Here is a 25,196-nt window from a genome sequence, read left to right on the forward strand (position 1 = left end):
TTCTCTGATAAGAGCTGAGAGATGTATTAAACTATGTGTTGTAGTTGTTTGTTTTTACCCTTTACTCTTTGGGGATGGGGTGCCCATAAAGATGGCTGTACTCCATCTTGGCACAAGGGCAGAAAGTTCAAAGCTGTCAGCAAGTCATAAGACCTAAGGACAAAGGTGTGGCTACAGAAGGAGGCTTTGGCTGTCTTAGTCTAAATAACAACAGACCTGGAATTTGAGGTGTGGCTACTCCTGACTGTCAAGGCTAAGGAAGAAGATGTTGAATCTGAGGCATGGCTACTCCTGACCTCAAGGCTAGGGAACAAGAAGTTGGAGCTAAGGTGTGGTTACTGAACCCTTAGAATAAGTGAAGAATTAAAGTCTGCTTGTTCCATATACATGATACGGTGTTTCCCCTTTTTGGTTAAGGTATATAAGAGTGGCGGAAAAATAAACTCATGGCATTTCAGTATTGACTGATCTGCCCTCCTGACCTTTATTCTGTCTTTCTGTCTTTCTCTATTGTCTATAACTAGCCTTTCTCTCATCCACATTCCCCCACCCCCACTCAGGTATGGATTTGGGGCAGCTCTGCTGGCTACGATTGCAGCCCCACAAAGACATCTCCCGACCTGGGGGGGCACCACCCAGCTCCCAAATTAACCACATGGAGGCTTATTCTTTCTTATGAATGCCAAACTTTAGCTTGTCTTGTTTCTAGCCAGCTGTCTTAAATTATTCACCTACCTTTTGCCTCTAGGCTTTTACCTTTCTCTATTCTATATTCCTTTATTTCCTTCTTACTCCATGACTGGCTGTGTAGCTGGGTGACTGTCCCCTGATGTCCTCCTCTCCTTCCTTTCTTATTCCTTGACCCTCAATCTTTCCTTCCAAGATTTCTCCTCCTATTTATTCTCTGCCTGCCAGCCCTGCCAATTTTTCTCTCCTGCCCAGATATTGACCTTTAGCTCTTTATTAGATCAATCAGATGTTTTAGTCAGGCAAAATAACACAGCTTCACAGAGTTAAACAAATGCAACATAAAAGAATGCAACACATCTTTGCACTCATTAAACAAATATTCTAGAGCATAGAAAGATATAACATATCTTTAACATTTTATAATAATGTGTCATTAAGAGTGAATTTAATTTAGCAAAATGATAGTATTAGGTTCTCCCTCTAGAGCCTATGACCTATCTAGTCATATGTTCTTGGCACTGATAACAGTCCATGTATGTGTTTCAACTTATGGATTGGGTCTTAAATCCAATAAGAAAATGGTTGATTACTCCCATGATATTTATGCCACCATTGTACCAATGGGCATAACAGTGATAACCAGACTGGTTAACACTGTTCCTTTCGGGCTTCACAGATGAATAGGATTGATGATTATTTTTCTTTCTCAGTGCTTTGCAAAACACCTTCCATGAAAGCTATCCAGTAAGGATGAAGCATCCAAATGAATACCAGCTTGATTTCCCCATGATCTATGATTCAAGCATGTGGTGCCTTAAGCAATAGGATCTTATGGTCAAGTTCTGGAGGGTAACCAAAAAAATTGCAACAGCCTACCATGTTGGGGGCATCTATGGGGCTAACTGGCAAACAACTCTAAAAAAGGTAACCCATTCCTATGAAGCCTGCAAGCAGCAGTAATAACCAGTCTGCAAAAAGACAGAATCATTCTTGGGTTATGCTTTCATGTCCCCTCCCAGGCATGGTGGGTAGGAGTGAGTTTACTTCAGATTATTCATTACAACTGCTTATTTTATTTGTTTATATGCTTCTGGGGGGGACATGTTTTTGCCATGTATGGTTTGTCTGCCACATGCAGCTTGCCTGTGTGACTGTACACTTTTCTCAAGTGACTCATCTTAACCCTCAGAGTGTAAATTGTCTGGTTTTTGTAAATTGGCTATTGACGGAGACTTTAGTCTGCAAACAGACTCTTAACCAAAGAGAAATAGAATGCAGTGGTATAAAAGTTAACGAGGAATAATGGAATAGGAAAGGTTAAATTGGAGTAAGGGTAAGAAGGGCAGGATAGAAAAGGGAATACAGGGAGGGATGAGTCATAATGAAGACCTTTCAAAAGAGTGGTGTGGAAGCTTATTTCTGTAGAGGCTCAGATAGATAGATAGATAGATAGATAGATAGATAGATAGATAGATGATAGATAGGTAGATGATAGATAGATAGCTAGATAGGTAGATGATAGACAGATGATAGATAGATAGATGATAGACAGATGATAGACAGATGATAGATAGATAGATAGATAGATAGATAGATAGGAGTTAAAATGGAATTACCTTATTGAGAATGTTTCAATTTGTGTTCATCAGGAATAATTCTCAAGGCTTATCATTCTCTCTTTCCTCTCTCTCTCTCTCTCTCTCTCTCTCTCTCTCTCTCTCTCTGTGTGTGTGTGTGTGTGTGTGTGTGTGTGTGTGTGTGTGTGTGTGTGTAAATACTTCCTTCATAAAAATCATTTGGAAATTTTCCTTCCTTTTCTACATTACAGAATAATTTGAAGCATGTTGGTGTTAGTGCTTTGAAGACCTGGCAGAACTCTGTGCTGAATCCAGCTGGTCTTGGGGTTTTTTATTTACTTTATATTTTGAGATTATGATATACTTTTCCCCTCTTTCTTTATTCTTCTCTCATACAATACATCCCAACCACAGCCTCCTCTTCTCCTTCCTGCCCCCTCCCACATCCCCTCTCCCCACAGCCATGCTCTTCCATTTCCCTTGAGGAAAGAGCAAGCTTTCCAGTGATATCAACTGAACACAGCATAACAAGATGCAATAAGAGCAGGCATAAACTTTCACATCAAGGCTTGAGGAGGAAACTCAGGAGGAGGAAAAGGGTTCCATGAGCAGTCAAAAGAGTCAGAGACATCCCCACCCAACCCCCACCCAGAGACCTAGGGTAGAACCAAACATGGCTGACCAAAAACAAAAGTCAATAAAACTATTCCTAATGGTATTCTGCTATAGTCATGGATTGGTGCCTAGCCCAATTGTCATCAGAGAGACTTCCTCCAGTAGCTGATGGGAACAGATGCAGAGACTCACAGCCAAACATTAGACAGGGCTTGGGAACCCCACAGAAGAGGAGGGGGGAAGGACTGTAGGAGCCAAAGAAGTCGAGAACAACAGATTATAATTGCGTGATTTCCTCCTTTTCTTTTCTCCTTCCCAATGCCCCTCCTTGTTCTTTTTCAAAATCACGGTTTCTTGTTTTCATTAATTGTTGTTGCACGCACACACATACACACACACACACACACACACACACACACACACACTCCTAAATACCTAAGTACATCCTGCTCCATCTGTATATTTGTATGTATATTTCCAGGACTGATCATTTGGTGTTGGAAAATCAACTGATCTCTGCCTGAGAAGACTATTTCTCCCTCTCTCAGCATTCTGTAGTTGCCTGTAGTTCTTTATGTAGGGGTGACATTTCCTTGCCTTCCCCACACCCACATTAGTATGTCTATTGCTGTCCTTTGTTCAGCTCATGTTTAAGCAGTCATGTTGATGACACCTTATGGGATGTAGCTTCTGACATTCCTAGCAGAAACAATATCACAACACACTCCCCATTCTTCTGGCTCTTACAATCTGTACAAACCCTCTCTTCCACAAACTCCCTGGGCCTTGGGTACAGGAGCTGCAGGGGTATCTTTCGGGACTGAGGTCCACAACTCTACATTTTGATTGGTTGCAAAGGGAAGTTTCCTTGATGAGGGGCAAGGACTACACTTGTCTGTGGGTGCAAGGACAAATATTTAGAATGTAGTTAGGGGCTACACTCGTTTAGTAGAGAAGTGGTTGTAGGTTCTCCTCCAAGATTCAAAGCTTCACTAGCCCTGGGTAGTTGTTTAGTGGTGCTTGGCTTTTTTAAGTTGGGATATTTTTAATTTCTGCTTCTATCTCATCAGTTGCTATGAGACTGTTTAAACTATTTACCTGATTTTGGTTTAACTTTGGTAAGTCATAAGCATCTAGAAATGTTATCTAGTTATCTTACTTTAACAGTTTGGTGACTCTCTGAAAGTCACCAGTGTCTATTCTAATGTCTCTTTTTTTCATCTCTAATTTTGTAAATTTGGATCTACGCACACACATACTCAATTTGGCTAAATTTTTGTCATTCTTATTAACCTTTCCAAAGAGATAACTATTCCTATCACTGATTCATTGTTTTGTTTTTTTTTTTTTTTTCATTTTTATTTCATGAATTTCGGCCCTGATCTTGATTGTCTCTTGCTGTTTATTGCTCCTGAGGCAATGCAGGGGAGAGAAATCCCACAGGGGCCAGGCAGGCCCATAGGATAGCAAGGAGCCAGCCTGCCTGGCAGCATGGGGAAAGGGCTGAAATTATAATTAAATAATTGCGAAAGACAAGAGTTAACTTTTAAAACTATAAACAAAACTCATATTATAGTAGATATAATAAAATGCAAAAATCATAAAATACTATTGATGGGAGATGTCATTCTGTATATGTTTCTCATACTGGTTAATAATAAAGCACTGTTGGCCAATAGGAAAGGAAGATAGGAGGGACTAGGAGACAAGGAGGAAATAGGAAGTAGGAAGGAGGAGTCAAGATGGAGAGTCTGGAGAAAGCAGTATGCCGCCGGCTCCCCGGTAAGAGAAGGCCATGTGAAAATACATAGATCAGCAGAAATGGGTTAATAATTAAGGCAGAGCTAGCCGATAAGAAACAAGTAACCGGGCCAACAGCATTGTATCAAATACAGAGTCTCTGAGTGTTATTTGGGGCTGGCGCGGCAGCAGGACAAGACCAGCGGCGGCAGGCGGAAAAACAGTACTCGTTACAATGGCGCCCAACGTGGCTAATAAGAATTTACACTTAAGTTAAAAAAAAAAAAAAAAAAAGCTTAAAAACGCGGTGTTAGAAACAAAACAACACAGACAAGCAAGGTTTCTTGGTAGCAGCGCAGACCAAGGCGGTGAGCACAGCTTTCCGTGCTGGCGGTAAAAGTACCCGCCACCATCTTTGGTAAACCGCGGCTGACACAGCTATGACTTTCATTTTAGCAATGTTTTTGTTTACCAGATAAAAGACTTGTGGCTAGACAAAGATAAAGATTTACAGTAAAGACAGATTCATATTAAGAAAAACCTCTAAAGGTTTACACTGTGTTTTAAAATATATGTAGACATTAAAAAAAATGGTTTTAAAGAGACAAAGAGGAACTGGGTGTTGTAGCACACGCCTTTAATCCCAGCACTCAGGAGACAGAGGCAAGCAGATCTCTGTGATTTGCAAAGTAAACCTAGTATGCAGAGTAAATTCCAGGGCAGATAAGAGTTACACAGTGAAACCCTATGTCAAAAAAAAAAAAATAAAAGTAAAATAGAATAATAATAAAGCCACGTAAAGATGAAAAGCTCAGAGAGAATCTGGTTACTGTATGCTATTGTGTTGTCTCTGCATTGTTTGACTGCTGAGAAAATAACAACTGATAAAGGAAATGTTGCTGGATTAATTCAATTTATATATTTTAAAAATGCTTTGACTCCAACATTTAAGTTCAAGGACAAGTTACTGGGGAAAAGGATTTCTATTTTTGTTTCCACAGAAAATAAAAAGCTGTGGATTCCTTCCAGACTAATGTGGTTTGAGCAAGCCAGACCGCCTGAAACAGAGTTCCTGATGATCCAACATTCAAAACAGCTTGAACAAGGCAGACTTGCAGACTACAGCCAGGATTTCTGCATCTTCTTAGGATCCCCATGACAGCGCCCCCTATCAGCAGGAAGTAGTTGGAAAGAACGACGCCCAAATTCCCAAATATTGTTTATAAATGTTTGGTTTCATTTAAATGGACTTGGTTATAAATGGGTAATGATCGCAGCAATTATTTTTAAAGGTAAAAAGGGAATTATGGTATTGATATGATTACTTTGTTTTGGAATGGATTTTCATTTATTGATACAATTTAAGGTCAATTTTGTCATATGTATATTTCTCCTCTTGTTTGTATAGCTCATTTAGAAATGTAATGTATAATATAGTACAGATTATAGATAATTACCTATGATAGTCAAAGCTTAGAGTTTAGTTAGGGTTTTCAAGATACACAGAGATGTATTTAAGATAGATAGGAATTCTTCAAACCTTTCAAAGACCTACAGAATATGGCATTTAAAATGGTTTAGGGTTTTACTTGACAATGAGACATAATTGCTCCTGGTAACACCACCTGCTCAAAAAGGAAGATGGACATTAAAGAAACACGTTATGGAGTTTACTTCCAATATGGCAAGACTAGCCATTTGGACAAAATACTGCTCTTGTCTGGACTGTTTGACTTTGTGCTATATAAACTGGACATGCAGGGCCCACAGAAAAGTGACTGCTGATTCACGATGGACATTGCTACAGAGTTCCTGCTTCATGGAAGAGTCTGCGAGACAGTATGCAGGACACAGAGAAAAGTGACTGATAAACTGCCAATACAAGAAGACAGTTTAAAGTTTCCTGTATTGCTGAAGAGTCTGCCAGACACACTATGGCCTATGGGCTGAAGATGGAAGATTACAAAAGAACTTTGGGTGACCAGGCAGTGAGTTGTCTCTGTCATTTCTAGAGTTTATACTATCCTTCTGTGGTCTTTGAGGGACTTGAAGACAGAGAGTTATGGTTACAGTTTTCCTTAGTATTAAAGATAAGTTACTTAGACTTTAGACACACAAAGATATGATAGATAATGGAATATTTTCTTCAAATCTTGCTAAATGTTAATGGACTAAATATTGTTAACTGTGATTCTTATTGGATAACTGTTATGTGATATATTTTGCTATGTTAAGGTTAAAACCCTTCTTTTCATTTAGTCAGAAAAGAGGAGATGATGGGAGATGTCATTCTGTATATGTTTCTCATACTGGTTAATAATAAAGCACTGTTGGCCAATAGGAAAGGAAGATAGGAGGGACTAGGAGACAAGGAGGAAATAGGAAGTAGGAAGGAGGAGTCAAGATGGAGAGTCTGGAGAAAGCAGTATGCCGCCGGCTCCCCGGTAAGAGAAGGCCATGTGAAAATACATAGATCAGCAGAAATGGGTTAATAATTAAGGCAGAGCTAGCCGATAAGAAACAAGTAACCGGGCCAACAGCATTGTATCAAATACAGAGTCTCTGAGTGTTATTTGGGGCTGGCGCGGCAGCAGGACAAGACCAGCGGCGGCAGGCGGAAAAACAGTACTCGTTACATACTATGAACAATTACATATCAACAATTGAATAATCCATAAAAATTAATAATCCATGCTGGATGCTATGAGACAGCCTGTAATTCCAGCATGTGGAAGATGTGCAAGGGGACCAGGAGTTCAAAGTCATTCACAGCTATGTAACATGTTCAAGGCCAGCCTGGATTACATGAGATGCTATGTAAAAAGTGAAGAGAGAAGGAGAAAGGAAAGGAGAAAGAAAAAGAAAGGAAGGAAGGAAGGAAGGAAGGAGAAGGAGAAGGAGAGAGAGGGGGAGAGAAGGAAGGAGGGTAGGAGGGCGGGAGGGAGGAAGGAAGGAAAGAAGGAATTATAACTTCCAATACTGAGTCATGAATAGGTAGAAACTCTGAACAAATCAATATGTAAGGAGTTTGAATTTATTAACAAATAACTATTACAAAGGAAAGCCTTAAAACATATGGTCTCATGGATAAATTAGTAGTATTATTCGTTTTCAGTTTTTCAAAACTTTAAGAATAGTTCTTCAAACTCTGGGACACTTGAGGCAGAAATCCTATCTTCTAGGAAGCAGTAAGTTGCACTCAAAGAAAATATCTTAGGTTGAGGCTGTTTTCCTAATAAAGGGAGCTGGACTGGAAGGCAGAACCCTTCTCACAGTGCGATCCCAACCTTCTCTTCTCTGCAGTCTGATGAGGCACCTTTTCTTGTCAAATGCTTAGTAAAGAAGCCCAATGACCTCCAAATAAATAAATAAAGCAAAACCTTTAAGGGAAGGATACATTTGCAAAGTCACTTGATAACCCTTATGTGGTACAAATACCTAAGTGAGACAAGAATGTATTATAAGAAGACATAATTCAGGCTGGTCGGGTCTCTTTGCTAGAGGCCAAACAAAACAAAACAAAACAAACAAACAAACAAAGAACCTGGAAAACTGACTTTAGCAGACATTGAAGGATTATGATCAGATTGGGTTTACCAATAACAGGCAAAAATGAGTTGCACATGAAAACCAATCAATGCAATGAACCACATTAACAGGAAGAGGGAAAAAAATATTTACAAATTCAATAAATTATCTAATGTATCTGAAAACTTAGCACACATTCATAATTTTAAAGACTCAACAAAATGGGTACAATGGGAATGTACATCAACATCCATTTGGCTATTGAGACAGTCCTGCTTCCAATGGGTAATGGTCAGTATTATAGAAGAGCAAATTAAAAATGGGATTTGGCTAGGTACAGCGGCGTACACCTTTAACCCTAGCACCTGGGAGGCAGAGGCAGGTGGATCTCTGTGAATTTGAAGCCAGTCAGGAATACATGCATAGGAAGGCTGTATCTCAAAAACAAAAAAAATAAAATGATAAATGAACCTGGGTTTTGTTGAGAAAGACAAGAAGAACGCCACTCTGTGGGTAAGAGAGGTAGCACACGGCTGGATTAGCTCAGCAGGTCAGAACGCTGGTTTCCCTTACACAAGTGTCAACAAGCGCAGAGACATCTTCTAGGGCAGGGCACACTGATGAAGGATCGGGCCATTACTGGAATAAAGCTGACCTTTACTGGGATTAATAATGCGGGAGAGGGGCCAGTTTGATGGCTTATGCTAAAGAGGCTACTAATGACTAATATCCATTGCCTACTTACTACAAACCAATCATCTCGTGGCATTTAACTTGCCCCACAATTTCATTCATACATGATCATGAAAGGCTAGCAGAATATTTTTGTTGGGTTTAAGTAAAATTGGCTCATAGTGAAAAAAATATGATCTTTTAATCAGCTTAGTGAATACTACCCCTGCTTTCCCTTTCTAAAGAGAAGATCTGGCTTGGTTAGCAACATTCAACTTCCGCTCAAAGATGGGACCACAACCTCAGAAGCTACCACAGTTCTGTTTTACATGTGGACTTAAGTAACTGGTTATAGGAATGCTGAAGAAACTGCCTCACTGCCTCAGGGCTGAGCAATATTTGCCTGTGTTTCTATTTGTCATCATTATCCTGCTACAGGAAATGTTTGAAAAGAGTGAAGCAATTGTTTGTATTCTTATTCTCTATATCAATTTAATCAAATTTCTTGGGTCAAACTTTCACTTACTGAAAGGCAAGTTAGTGTGGTCTTCATGTAATATCAAATAAGGAATATTTAATATTTCTCATATTTTATAGTAGTTATGTAAGTTCATGATTTTTATTTCTTTTAAATCAGCACTGTAGCTACATTAACAAGTTGAGCCTTATTTTCTCATATTTTATTTATCTAAGATTAATTTATAATCCAAGATTGTCCTTAAACATCAATTAAGCAACACACAAAACAGAAGTTGCTTGGTGTGGTTGCCTATGGCTGGTGCTTTTTGCAACTCATTAGATAGAACAATTAGATAAGGAAATAGAATGTAAGATATTTAACGATAACACAAATAATTAAAACACAAATCATAAAATGTGACTATATATTAATGACAAAATACACAGCTATCACCTCTTTCAACACTGAAAAGTTGAAATAACTCCTTTAGCATCAGGAACAATGGTGGCCTCTCCCACCACTCCTATTCACTGTGGTACTGGACGACCTAACTGGAAAAAGTAGACAAGGAAAGGAATTCAGATGGCCTCCAATTCGGAATGTACTACATCGTGCATGGCTTGGGTTCTGAAGCCATGACCAGAGGAGATGATGGAATAAAGAAAGGTTGGAAAATGATGGCAGGACAAAGGCATGGATACAGAAAAGCTGGAACCAGGTGGGTTAGGCTGTCTGAAGAAGCTGCAACACCCCAGAAGCTCAGAGTGTTTATTAGATACAACTGAACATGGAGCCAGGTTTAGCTACTCTCAGTAGGAGCAGTGTCTACAGGGGAGCAGACTTCAGGCAGTGACCATCCAGTGGGAGAAAGCAACAGGGGACATTTTCTGTCCATACTGTCCATGCTCCCACACACAGAATGGAAGTGTAATTATCTCTCTGTAATGATAATGTGATCATCTATAGAGTAAACCCTAAAAAATTCTACATAGTACACATACAGCTCACATACATACATGTTGGACATAAAGAACAAGTTTGTACAGTACCAGGATAAATCATAGACAGGTCTTTTGCAGTTGCACAGAAGTAGAAAGAAATCCATGTCTAAGAACGTTAAAACACAAAATATTTAACGGTAAAATTCTGATGCACTGTTACCAGGAAACTGAGCTGGTGGTACAACCATTAAGTAAATCAGTAAAGAAGTTCCTCCAAACACTGGCTGTGGTGTAGCATTCTCACTTTGGGATATATAGACTGAAACATAAAAATATCGTCACCTAAAGACGTCCACATTCATGTTCTTTGCAGTATCACTCACTAAAGTGAAAACTTGGAAACAACCTGTATGTTAGTTACTGAGGTCTTTCGGGTACCAGCCCCTTAGACCTCTTCAGGGTCCAGCCAAGATTCTACAGCCAGTAAGAGAACTAACTGAAAAAGATCTGAGGGCGAAATGAATTCTCCACTATGTACTTTTTCACACCAGTTTCTTTACTCTTTTGCTTCTACTCTAATAATCCTGTCTTACTTTAATTTCTCCCAATTTCTTCCAGTTTCTTCTATTCTAGTCTCTCAAACATCCCCCTTCCCATGGAGGCTTGAAGCAAAAGAAGGAGTTACATGAACAGATAGCTCTCACTGGTTAGAAGCACATTTCTAGGGAAAGCAATAAGGGTAAAGGCATTGCCATAGCAATGTAAGGGCCCAAGGCCATAGGAGCAAAACTGCGACCTGAGCGGGGGCTGTGGGTGGCACAGTGCCCAGTGACAACTTTGAGACACAGATCCATTGTTAGTAGACAGGCAAGTGAAGAATTGGCATGCTTTTCTTAGTAACCTTGGTTGGACATCTGCAGCTCTGACATAGCTGTAAGGGTTTAAACTTATGATCTATTTATAAAGGCCTTTTAGTCTAGTTTGAACTTGCTCTGAGGTGAAAGTGATCTATTGTGTGCAGTTAATCTAAGTAAGAGAACAAGGCAGGCTGTTCAGAGTCCACAGACCTTGTGGGACAAATAGTTCTGGTTATGAAGCATGTCCCAGTATATATTCTAGATATCAAAACTATATAGTTAAATGGAAAGTCATGTTCTAGACCACCCACAGATATATGTGCCCAGTAATTGATTAATACAGTTTTGGGGTTAATGAGATGAATGTCACCATACAAAGGGAGCACTGTGGCTCTACAGGGAATTTGCAGCAAGGACAGTGACTATTGAAAAAGCAGACTCCCACTGCCCTGCATTTGGTCTCCTCCATCAGAATGTGTGATCCCTGTGGGTTATCCTTGTGATTTGTCAGCTGAGTTCTCACTGTGTAGTCCTATGGACCACAGGGGTCAGTGGATGAGTGGGTCATAAATGTTTAACACCTACCTGTGTGTGTATTAACACACTGAAACATTGGTCCATCATGAAATGCGCATCGTCGGATGTGCAGCAATGGATGAATGTAGGGGGTGTTCATCTATGGTGAACAAGTACAAGAAGGATCAGTATCCGATCTCACTTATAAACAATGTCTGAAAACATAAACTGCAGGAATTAGAGAGAAAATCCATGGTGGCAGGGGTTTGATGTTGGAATCCCTGACATGTTGAAGAAAGGGCACAGACAGACAGATAAAATAAAAGTAAATACTGAGGGTCCAAGATACAATAGAGTAACAATAGTTAACACTATCCTGAATATCTGAACTTTCTTAGAAAGCCCTTAAGTGTTCTTAACACACATACATGCACACACACACACACACACACACACACACACGAACACACACTGGTAACTATATTAAGTAATGGATGGTGTCACCCTGCTTTGCATAGTAGTTTCAGAGTAAATATATATATTAATATTAAAAGCCAGACACTATAATTTAAATGTACATAATTTTATTTCTCAAGTGCATGTCAACAAAGCCAAAGGCAGAGTAAGACAGAGGAAGAAAAAAAACCGATAAATGGGAAGAACATAGCATACAATTGTGGGAGTTAATGAAAGCTTGAAGGGGAAATGAAAGCCCCATATGTGCACAAAACGACCAATGTGCAGTGACCTGGCACACGGGAAATCCTAGAGAAAGGTCATCGTGTGTAGGACTAAGTGGATGAATACGCAAGCAGACATGCTGTCCTCACATGTATAACCATTTGCTGCCTATTTAAATTCTGTAACCCTCTCTTTGACATGAAAAATGCTCTAGGGATCTGTGTAATAGTGGATAAAAATGCAATCACGTGTCCATGGTGAATGCTTTCTCATACGTATATTTTCTTCATCTGACAAACTGACTTCTGTTTCACACTGCAAGGGCTGTCATTCCAGCCCCAACTAGAACGTGGATGATTTACTATAACACATTGTTCCTTGTCGTTGTTGGGCTCACCTGGGTGCCAGAACCTGAAAGGGAGGAAAGGTCATCAGGGTGTTTCCTACAGCAATGCTGGGAAAGAGAAGGCACAGTAAGCAAGTCTGAGGATGAGGCTGGAATTTGTGGAAATCAGATTCAAGTGTGTGCAAAGCAGCCGTTCTCCACCACCCATATCTGACATTTCCCTGGAAAACACAGCCCACCACATTCAAAGTTCTCTTAGCTTGTCACTTAACTGTCCTCCCAGGACACATCCCAGAGGCTACTTCATCCCTAGGTCTCGGTACCTGGGGCTGTCATTCCATAGGTGCTAATTTACAAGCTGAAAAGGTCTCCTTATTCTCCTGTTTTACTAAAATTTTTTCATTTTTACAAGTCTTATTTTAGAGAATGGGGAGCTAGTTAAAATATTGAGATAATCTAATTTTTTCTAACATCTAGGACAAGTAATTTAATACCCTGGATTCCTACATTCTTCTCTGAAAACTCACAATGACAATGCCATCACTACCTATTTCTCACAACAGAAAGCAGGATAGAATATGAAAAAATACTAAGATATTAGAGTTTTAAAATAATTACATAAATATAAAACATAACTGTATCAGATTGAAGCTTTTGATTTAAGAGAAATAATCAGTTATGATCTTGACATTAATTTTTGCCATGAAGATATAAATTAAAGCTGGAGAGATGGCTCAGAAATTAGGAGTGCTTGCTGCTTTTCCACAAAATGTGAGAGTTCTGTTCCCAGCACTCATATTGGCGTGGCCATACCACCTGTGACTCGAGCTCCAGGTGACCCAACAACCTCTCATGGGCTCCATGGCATACACATGACACACAGAGAGGTACATGTGCACATACACACAAATAAAAGTAAAAATGGGTCATAGTTTCTAAAATAGAGATGAGTGCCTGAAAGTGTAACAAAACACACCTAGGTATAAGCACCTAGATTGTGTACCCTGGGTACTTATCATTCTACACTCTTCACACTCATCTCTACCTGGAGCATCAGCAACCCGTGTCTCACAGGACTCCTGTGTTGAGTACATGGGGCTAAGTAACTCCATCCCCAGCAGCCACACCAGGACTGAGCTGCTTTAGTTTCACAACCAACAGCTGGAACACCCTAAAGTCTTCTCATGCCACAGCACACAGGCCTCTCTAGGTAACTCTAGACTCACGTGGCACTTTCATTGTATGGTGTCTGATCAACCCATCGCCACTGCCGATGACCTGGATCCGAAAGACCGATAAAATAAGCATCATGAACATTCAGGATCTTGGTGATGAAATCCTAAGAGGAAGGAAAGATGAAGCATTCAGCCTGGATGGAGGGCTGCTGTTTCTGTTATAGAAGTTTTATATGCTCTTTTAAAAATTATTATAACAACATAAAATTATAGGTTCGGTGTGATGCACATATGCAAATATATAATAATCAAACATAGTTCATCTCTCCAACCCTTAAACAGTTTTCAAATTTTAGATTCATACACAATAATTGTACATTTTAGAGGTACTCTGTGATACTTTTTCTGGTCACACAGAGATGAGAAGACAAAGAAAGGATCAAGGACCAGAAGGGCCACCCCCACCCCCAGGAGGGCCATCGTCCCCATCTGACCAGGACACAAAGTCATCACCCATAGGCCTGATTTCCATGTCACTGGAAACAGTCTCTGCCATGATCATAGTAATTCTCATCTCAGACTCACTCCCCTCTTTCCTTCCCCAAGACCGTTCTTGAAAGTTGTGCATGACAGAATTTTGCAGATGAATCATTCTCCACTCATAACTTTGGATATTTCCTTTCTTTTTTTATTATTTTTTATTAATTTATTCTATTTTATATAACAAAGTCCAATTAAATGAAAACAATATACACAATATTTGGGAATTTGGGCGTTGTTCTTTCCAAACTACTTCCTGCTGGTAAGGGGCACTATCATGGGGGGATTCGACTGCTGATTCCATCCCATTTCCCTAGTCAGCTCTGCGCCCTCCTCTGTTAGGCAGTTGCTACTACAGGAAGCATTAGAGGGCTGGGATGGCACACTGGTCTTTCAGGCAGAAACATTTCATCCTTCCCTCCACCCTCAGGCCTGGCATGTCTGTTGCCATGGTTCCTTGTGGGCTGTTTAGCTCCACTGAAGCAGGAGCAAGGTGTAGAATGCCAAGGCTGAAGCTACCTTTCCGGCTATTGGATGGAAAGCCTTCTGCCACATCACCAACTCCCATGTTCGCAAAACTCCCTCTCAGTAAAATGAGGAGGCAGACACCAGGCAGGCCCCAGGCGCCACTCCCTCCCACAATGCACCTGCTCTTCCTTGCTGTGGACCACCATCAGATGAGCGCCCATGCTGGAGCACTTCTCCTCACTCTCGCTCCAGTTTGCCAAGGCAGTGGGAATGAAGTAGCAGTGGGAACTAAACGGCTTCCAGTCCTTTGGGCAACAGCTCCAGAACTTGTCTATCCGGGAGGAAGGAGATGTGAGTCAATGTCATTAAGTCATTTAAAAGTTGTTGTGTGCAGAGACCACATGGGAGCTGGGACTCCCACTTCTCCAGATATAACAAGGAGCCTCTCCCCGTCAGGTGCCAAGAAGCCCCAGTCTACCTCTGTGAACACTAACATCAGTTCCCTTTGTCCTACGGGGTGCTGTCAGGAATGCAGTGTAAAGGCTACTCAGACACCAAGGACATACGACAAATGCCCTTGTCTCCAAAGAATAGAACTTATACCAAGAACAAGAAGGTTTTGTAATATTATATGTTGTATTTAAATAACACATGTCAATAATGGCAGCAAAATCCTGAGAGAGATTTTTTAGTGATGATAAAAGTACTTCACACAAATATTACAAAGATTCTAGAAATAAATGTAAAATAGAATGCCTCAGGAAAGTAAAATATATAAACACCCAATGTGTGCAAATATAACTTTTTTATTTTTGAAAACATTTTAACCATTGCATAATGTTCCATTACAATGATATATGACCATATTTTTTTTTAACAGATCCCAATTTTCGCCAGTTACTTAGGGGGTTGCTTTTCGTTACAACCCTCTAAGAATTATAGCAAATCAACTTTTGTCTACACTAGTTAATTGTGTCCTAGGGAAGAATTTTAAATAATAAATTGCTGGACCAAAGGATCAAATGTTTTGTAAATATAACTTCTCATATCTGTAATAATATGTTTTTCCATTTTATAATAAAAAATGATAAAATAATCTTTTTTTAAATGTAGAGGTTATAGTATGATGGATTGCAAAATCAGGAGAAACAAAACCATAGAAATTGAATTTAAAAACAGTCTCCTATCATGATCCTTAACTGCCTATACCAAATAAGAGAGGTTTAAAATATATGAAAAATGAAAAAAATTAATTGAGAAACAGATCATGGCAGGTACACAGAGATATATTCACACGCTTATATGTATCCCTATGTGCTTGTGTGGACACCAAGAATGTCAAAGAGCTAAGAGAGCAATCAAAGAGTGGGAGGGGATAGAAGAATGAACAGCCAAAGCATGCAGTGTTAAGCAAATAACTAAGAAATTACGTTTGCAGTGGTAAACATAACAAGGCTCGGAGAACAAAGAGTAGTGCGCAACATCATGAGGAACCTGGATAGACATAGAAAGATACATTATTCTGTCTCTTGAGAAACCTAACTCAATATTCCACCATAGTGTGGCCTATTGGTCACAACATCCTTCCAAAAATTATACTGTGGAAATAGATTTTTAAAAAAAGATCAGTTTCTTTACATTTAATTAAAATATAATTATATCATTTCCCCCTCCTTCTCTTCCCTCCAAACCCTGTATGTTCCCTTCTCCCTCTCAAATCCATAGCCTACTTTTAGTGTTATAAGAACTACAGGCAATTAATGACTGCTGAGAGAGGGACAATTAATCTTCAACATGGATGAACCTCCTAATTGGTTATCCAGTACCAAATCATTAGCCCTAGATAGGTACACTTCTATCAACCAAACACTGCATAGCAAGATGCAATTATGCTAGGCACAATCCCACATATCATGTCTGGAAGAGGCAACCCAGTAGTAGGGAAAAGGTCCCATGAGCAAGGAGGGCTGATCTTTCCTGAAGGGAAATGGAGGGGCAGTGAATCTGGGGGAGAGGGAGGTGACTGGGGTGGGACCTGCAGGAGGGATGGGAGGCTGCCGTTGGGATGTACTGTATAAAAGAAGAACATTTTTCCAAAAAAGAAGAGACTCAGATGATGAAAAAGACACACTTGTATGTGGCCTACCTTAAGTAGACCATCAGGTGATAATGGCGGTCTATAGTCATTTGTATAGTTTAGACCCTGTGCATGGTGTGATTAAACTAGCATTTCACACCTGCCATCTGCCTCTCCAAAAATAATTTCTCAAATTTCAATACAGGAATATCCTATAGTATACCAGATCAGCCATCCTCAAAACTGATATTCAGAATCATTTAAAAACAAGGACCTTCTGAAAATTCATCCCGACCAAGAGAAGACTAAAGAGATGTGACAGCTAAATATGGTGGTTATATCACTGATGAGAGTCTAGTAACCATGAACTTCAATCAGCAATGATGTCAGTTGGTAGCTGTAGCAACCACGTCTATGTATAAAAATGTTCATATGGACAGTGGACAGTGTATGAATATGTGGGGTTAGAATGATATCTTTATATCTTATGAAATCTAAGAATTTGAAAATGTTCTCAAGGAGTCTGTTAAAGCTTTAAGTAATTTGTATTCATGATACAGGGCATCATCGTTTTCTTCAAAATATATATTTTTAAGACTTATTTATTTAGTGTGTATGCAGCGTTCTGCCTGCATGTGTATCTGCATGGTGGAAAAGGGTATCAGATCTCATTACAAATGGTTGTAAGCTACCATGAGTTTTCTGGGAATTGAACTAAGGACCCTGAAGCTAGTGCTCTTAACTTCTGAGCCATCTCTCCAGTCCATATGTGTGTGTGTACACATATATGTATGTATACACTGCATGTGCATGTGCATGTGCGTGTGTGTACTGAGGTGAGAAACAGCAAGTGTACAAAGATGGTTCAGAAAGAAACAGAGGCTAGAAAAGTCTATGAACAATAGAACCCACTCGCTACAAATGGCGCCCACGTGGCTAGTAAGAACTTCCACTTAAAATTTAACAAAAGCTTAAAAAAAGGATTTAGAAACAAAAGAACAGAGACAAGCAAGGTTTCTTGGTAGCAGCATTTTTCTCGGTTGGACTCTGTTTTGCGAGAGACAAGCAGATATTTGCGCGGCTCCTTAAAGGGAGGATTCCTGACTCAGCATAAGCGACAAAAAACCACAAGGCTTTTAAGAAACTCTGCTAACTATTCATTGGTGTGTATGAGAGATGGCAATGGCAGTGACCACATCTCCAAGCCGGCAGCGTTGACCAGAGCAGTGACCACAGCTTTCATTGCTGGCGGTAAAAGCACCCGCCACCATCTTTGATAACCGCGGCAGAAACAAAGACTTTCATTTTAGCAATGTTGTTGTTTAACAGATAAAGACTCATGGCCAGAAAAAGATAAAGATTTACAGTAAAGACATAATTCACATTAAGAAAAGGTGCTAAAAGTTTACAGTGTGTTTTAAAAAAATACGTAGGCTTGGGGGGAAAATGGTTTTAAAAAGACAGAGAGGAGCTGGGTGTGGTGGCACACGCCTTTAATCCCAGCACTCAAGAGACAGAGGCAAGCAGAACTCTGTGATTTGCAAAGTAAACCTGGTATGCAGAGTAAATTCCAGGACAGATAAGAGTTACACAGTGAAACCCTATGTAAAAAAAAAATAAAAGTAAAATAAACAGAGTAATATAAAGCCACGTAAAGATGAAAAGCTCAGAGAGAATCTGGTTACTATATGCTATTGTGTTGTTTTTTTATTGTTTGACTGCTGAGGAAACAGCTGTTAAAACAAAGGCTGCTGAATTAATTCAATTTATATATTTTAAAAATGCTTTGACTTCAAAATTTAAGTTCAAGGACAAGTTACTGGGGAAAAGGATTTCTATTTTTGTTTCCACAGAAAATAAAAAGCTGTGGATTCCTTCCAGACTAATGTGGTTTGATCAAGCCAGACCGCCTAAAACAGAGTACCAGGTGATCCTACATTCAAAACAGCTGAACAAAGCAGCCTTGCAGACTACAGCCAAGATTCTGAGTCTTCTCAGGATCCCCCATGACAGCGCCCCCTGTCAGCAGGAAGTAGTTTGGAAAGAACGACGCCCAAATTCCCAAATATTGTTTATAATTGTTTGTTTTCATTTAAATGGACTTGGTTATAAATGGTTAATGATCACAACCATTATCTTTTTAAAGGTAAAAAGGGGATTATGGTATAGATATGAATACTTCATTTTGGAATGGATTTTCATTTATTGATACAATTTAAGATCAGTGTTGTGATATGTATATTTCTCTTCTTGTTTATGTATTGTGTTTATATAGCTCATTTAAAAATGTAATGTATAATTTAGTACAGATTTTACATAGTTACCTATAATAGTCAAAACTTATAGCTAGGTGAGTTAGATTTTCAAGATACACAGAGATGTATTTGAGATAGGCATTCTTCAAACCTTTCAAAGACCTACAGAATATGGCATTTAAAATGGTTTAGGGTTTTCGTGACAGTGAGACATAATTGCTCTTGGCAATACCACCTGCACCAGAAAGGAAGATGGACATTGAAGAAACTCGTTATGGAGTTTGCTTCCAATATGGCAAGACTAGCCATTTGAACAAGATACTGCTCTTGTCTGGACTGTTTGACTTTTTGATGTATAAACTGGACATGCAGGATCCACAGAAAGTGACTGCTGATTCAAGATAGACATTGCTACAGAGTTCCTGCTTTGTGGAAGAGTCTGCCAGACAGTCTGCAGAACACAGAAAAAAGTGACGGACAAACTGCAAATACAAGAAGACAGTTCAAAGTCTCCTACTTTGCTAAAGAGTCTGCCAGACACACTATGGCCTATGGGCTGAAGATGGAAGATTACAAAAGAACTTCAGATGGCCAGGCAGTGAGATGTCTCTGTCATTTCTAGAGTTTATATATTATCCTTCTGTGGTCTTTGAAGGAGTTGAAGACAGATAATAATGGTTATAGTTTTCATTAGTTAGGGTTAAAGATAAGTTACTTAGACTTTAGACACACAAAGATAAAATAGATGATGAAATATTTTCTTCAAATCTTATTAAATGTTAATGGACTAAATATTGATAAGTGTGATTCTTGATAACTGTTGTATAATATATTTTGCTATGTTAAGGTTAAAACCCTTCTTTTTATTTAGACAGAAAAGAGGAGATGATGGGAGATGTCATTCTGTATATGTTTCTCATACTTGTTAATAATAAAGCACTGTTGGCCAATAGGAAAGGAAGATAGGAGGGACTAGGAAACAAGGAAGAAATAGGAAGTAGGAAAGAGGAGTCAAAATGGAGGGTCTGGAGAGAGCTGGACGCCAGCCGCCTCCCCGGTAAAGGAAGGCCATGTGAAAATACATAGATCAGCAGAAATGGGTTCATAATTAAAGGCAGAGCTAGCCGATAAGAAACATGTAACCGGGCCAACAGTATTGTGTATTGTGTATTATTTGGGGTTGGCGCGGCGGCAGGACAAGACCGGGCGGCGGCAGGCGGGAAAACCATACTTGCTACAGAACCCCTTCCACAAATAAGACTTGTGTGGACAAATGGACTCATACAATATCAAATTCCTCGGTCTGATGTGAAAGTACATGAGGGCTCCACTTTTCAGTATGTGCCACCTGGGAATCTATCAGAAATGTCACACAGCTCAAGTAGACATCCCACACCAGCCAGAAGAATGAACAGGAAAAGTCAGGCAGAGACTCAACTGCTGGACCAGAGGCCATGAGGGCCACCAGAGGCCATGAGGGCCACTCCAGATAGATGCCCGCTCAAGGACATCCTCCACTGTCCTTATGCACCCCAGACACGAGGGGTGCACAAATGCCCCCTCCCCTCCTTACCATGTTCCAGCCCCCAACTCTGACAACCATAAGACACACAGACCAAAAAGGCCAGAGAGGAAAGTGACCCCAGGAACAAAACACCCTCCAAACATACACAAACTTAGAAATACACAAGCTTAGACCTATAGCCATCCCAAACCCAAGCCCGGATGTCAGGGTAAGAGCACAATCAACAACAGCCAGGGTGATATGTCATGACCAGAGCCCAGCTATCCTACTACAGCAAGTCCTGAATATTTCAACACAGTTAAAGTACAGCAAAAAGACCTTAAATCCAACTTTATTAAGATGATAGCGGTCCTTAGACAGAAAATGAATAAATCCCTTTAAAAATCTGTACTTCACAAAATTGAAAAATCAAAAAAGAAATGGATAATTTTCTCAATAGATACCACTTACCAAAATTAAATCAAGATCAGATAGACCTATAACGGAAATAGGAGCAGTCATTAAAAGTCTTCTGACTAAAAGAAGCCCAAGGCCAGACACTTTACTGTTCTCCTTGAGTTTCAAAGATCTACAGTTTATTTACACACACAACAGCAATTCTCTGACATTAGAAAGCTTACAAGGCTATTTCTCAGTGTCACAAGCCAGTCTTCGTAGATTCAATAAGAGACACACGGAGCAATAACTCGACAGCTTTTTTTAAGGCCCAGGGTTGCCTCTGTGGCTGTAAAAAGCTTTGGCTTATTGTAAAGTGAAGTTTCTCAAAGAAGAGAAACTAAGTGAAAGAGAAATATAAGGAGAAAGCAAAGAATTTGGACACTATTTTACATTTCTTAAGTGTGACTAAATGTATAAGCTAAAATTTTGTGATAAATAAAACTCAAAAAAGGCAAACCTCCTCTTTATCCCAGCTCTGAGTGTGCAGCTGCCTTTGGGAAGTGGTGTCAGTGAATAACCATGGCAACCTGCATATACTGAAGGGGAGGCAAATAGCGTTGATTCACATCAGCATATTCACCAAATGCTAGCTGACACAGTCTTTTTTTTTTCTTTCTTCCTTATTTTACTATTGATCCCAGTTCCCTCTCCCTCCCATCCTCCCATGCTCCCTGACCCCCCCATTCCCATCCCATTCCCCACCCACTCCACTGGGAGGGTGAAACCTTCCAGGAGGGGTCATCAAAATCTGTCAAGTCATTTGGAGTAGGGTCTAGGCCCTCCCTCCTGACTCTAGGCTAAGGGAGTATCCCTCCATGGGGAATGTGCTCCCAAAGTCCTTTCGTGTATCAGGGATACATCCTAGTTCCACTGTCAGAGGTCCAATAGACTGTCCAGGCCTTCTAACGTAGACCCATGTACAAGGGGTCTGGGTTGGTCCAATGCTGGTTTCCCAGCTATCAGTCTTGGGGTTCATGACCTCCCCCTCGTTCAGGTCAGCTGCCTCTGGTTTTTTGTAGTCTGGTCTTGACCCCTTTTATCACCCCCCCCCCTCTCTGCAACTGGATTCCAGGAGTTCAGCTCAGTGTTTCACTGTGGGTGTCTGCTTCTGTTTCCATCAGCTTCTGGATAAAGGCTCTGGCCTTGGGTGGTGGTGCATGCTTTAATCCCAGCACTTGGGAGGCTGAGGCAGGTGGTTGTCTGTGAGTTCAAGAACAGCCTAGTCTACTACAGAAAGTTTTTCAGAACTAAAAATTCATCTTCTACTCTATGTGTAGTTATAACAAAGAGGCGGCCTGTTGGCTACTTTGTACAAGGCAGAGCCGTACATCTCCCTGCCATTCTGGTCATCTGCATGGCTCACTTCCCACAGTAACTGGGTGAGAAAGCTGCCCCCTCTCTGGAGATGCTCAGTCAGTTAACAAATCTTTCCTGTTAATCACACAAATCGCAGGGCTAAAACATAAACAGTTTCCTAAGCTGAAATCTTGCATCAATAGACGGAGGTGAAAATAAATACAATGTGCGTGTTAATAGCCTTCTGGGGTCAAAGCAAGGAAGCGCTGTGGCTCGGCTATCAGCAGGCAGGGTGAAACCAGGGTAATTTTGTTCTCCTTAATCTCCAAAAGGTTTTGATTCAACAAATCCAGGTATACTGTAATTCCATCCTTGAGCATTATCTGTGGAAGTCCCGTTTGTGGTCCATCTGCAAGGACACGTCATCTGGCCAAATTGTCCCATCAGTAAGATAATTATAAAGAATAGGCTTCTGAGTTTTTGTTGTAATGTGGAACAAAAGCTTGACTGTGTGACTTATTTTAATCACCAGAATTGCACAGTGTAGGGAGAAGTCATCCTTCTATCAGTACACAGGAATAATTGGAATAATTGTGCCAGAGAAATGAGGAATACACTGCTGTGGGACAAGTCTCGTAGCTGTTAAAGGCTGGGGTTTGGGGGGGGGGGTGTTGGAAATTAGAGGTAGACGAGCCAGCTATTCAAAAGGCAGTATTCCTTGTAGGCCTTGCGTATGAGTTTTTCCTCCACCAGATAGTGTATCTCTGGTGGGCTGGACTTCTAAATATCAGCTGTAATCTACTGCAGAATCCTGTGGACTCCATCATAAATCAAACACCTCAACTTTAAACCAGACACTAAACCTGGTAGAAGAGAAAGTAGGAAATGGCCTTGAATGCACTGGTACAGGAAACAACTTCTTGAACAGAATGCCAACAGTACAGGCACTGAGATCAGCAATCAATCAATAAACAGGACCTTGTGGAACTGAAAAGTTTCTGTAAGGCAAAAGACACCATCAATAGAACAAAATGGCAGCCTACAGAATAGGACAGGGTTTTTACCAGCTACAGGTCTGACCCAGGGCTAATCTCAAAATATATGAAGAACTCAAGAAACTAGATATCAACAAAACAAACAATCCAATTTTAAAATGAGATATAGAGCCACTCGGAGTTCCTGCGGGCAAGATCCTTGACCCCCAAATCCGGGCCCCTGCCAAAGAACGAGGTCTCAGCGGGAGAGCGCCAGTTTCCAGTGAGATCCCACTACCCTGCAAAACCTTCTCAAGTTCCAGCCCAGCCCTCATCCTCTTCCACCAGCTATTGGCCAGGGGTGAGTCTGGGCCCAATTGGGGCTGCCTGTCCCCTACAACCTCTTTTCCCCCCTCCCCCGCCTGAACTCCCTGGATTGGCCCCTGATCCTGATGCTCCTGCCTCTGGTCCCCATCGAGAGCACCCTTGGAGCTCTGATACACCCCCACCCTTCCCCACCTCCAGCCTACCCCCCCCCACCCTGTGCCCTACCCCACCTACGGTCCTGCTGCTCTGGTTGAGCACTGGGACAGAGGGTGGAGCCAACAGTCCACCCTACTTCGGAGAGACTTCTTGGAGCAACTCCATACAAAGGAGACCTGACTATCCACTCAGGACCACCTGCAATTTCCACCGGCTTGGTCTCTGACCCCGCCTCCAGTCCTCTGCTGGAGTCCCGGGCCCCTCCCAGAGATCTGCCTATCTCTGCGGGTCCACTCGGAGTTCCTGCAGGCAAGATCTTCTGCCGGCTATTGGCCAGAGCTATTGGCCAGAGCTATTGGCCAGAGGACCACTGTGAGTACCTGCTGGCATCTTCTTCTGGATCCTCATCCTTGACCCCATCCCTGAATCCCTGTCTGCAGAGAAACCTCCTAGAGAGCTTGGACCACACAGAGCTACAGATATTGAATCTCAGATCCACATAAGCCCATCGGGGAAGTACCATAGAGAGAGGGAAGAGACACCACCAACACCTACTGGAAGAAACTATGGGAAGAAGGCAATACAAGAGAACACCTAACAACAGAAAGACAAACATGACACCACCAGAATCTAGGGAATCTACACCAACTAGAATGGAACACAACAACAAAGCAGAGGAAGCAGAAGGGTACGACTTAAAAATCACCATCATAAAAATGATAGAGGCCCTCAAAGAAGATGTGAGTAAATCCCTTAAAGAAATGGAGGAAAAAACAAACAAAAAGTGGAAGAAATGAACAAATTCCTTAAGGAAAGTACAGAAAGCCAAGAAAAAACAATCAACCAGGTGAAGGAAGCGGTTCAAGACTTGAAAACTGAAATTGAGAGAATAAAGGCAACACAAACGGAAGGAAGGCTGGAAATTGAAAAGCTGGGCAAAAAAATCGGAAACCATGGACACAAGCATAACCAATAGAATTCAAGAGATGGAAGAGAGAATCTCAGGCGCAGAAGATAAACTAGAAGAAATAGATTCATCGACCAAAGAAAATCATAAATCCAACAAATCATTAACACAAAACATCCAGGAAATGTGGGACACCATGAAAAGGCCAAACCTAAGAATAATAGGCATAGACGAACGTGAGGAAGTCCAGCTCAAAGGTGCTGAAAACATATTCAACAAAATCATCGAGGAAAACTTTCCAAATCTGAAGAAGGACATGCCCATGAAAGTACAAGAAGCATACCGAACCCCAAATAGGCTGGATCAAAGAAAAAAGACCCCTCCACATATAATAATCAAGACAGCTAGCATACAGAATAAAGAAAGAATATTAAG

The 25,196-nt window shown here is 40.7% G+C and overlaps 1 protein-coding gene across 1 annotated transcript in view; it reads right to left on the reverse strand.

The window, feature by feature from the left end:
- Window positions 1-12,163: 12,163 nt before the first annotated feature.
- Window positions 12,164-25,196, reverse strand: part of LOC127215585 (C-type lectin domain family 4 member A) — a 28,331-nt gene continuing 15,298 nt past the window's right edge. Inside the window, exons 4-6 of the mRNA XM_051175988.1 lie at window positions 14,986-15,137; window positions 13,850-13,962; window positions 12,164-12,688 (exon numbers count right to left, since the gene is read on the reverse strand). Of these exons, the coding sequence (XP_051031945.1) occupies window positions 12,547-12,688; window positions 13,850-13,962; window positions 14,986-15,137 (407 nt within the window). The 3' untranslated portion in view covers window positions 12,164-12,546. The remainder of the gene's footprint in view (window positions 12,689-13,849; window positions 13,963-14,985; window positions 15,138-25,196) is intronic.

This window comes from Phodopus roborovskii, unplaced genomic scaffold, assembly GCF_943737965.1.
Source record: "Phodopus roborovskii unplaced genomic scaffold, PHOROB, whole genome shotgun sequence".
In the NCBI taxonomy this organism is placed as follows: Eukaryota; Metazoa; Chordata; class Mammalia; order Rodentia; family Cricetidae; genus Phodopus; species Phodopus roborovskii.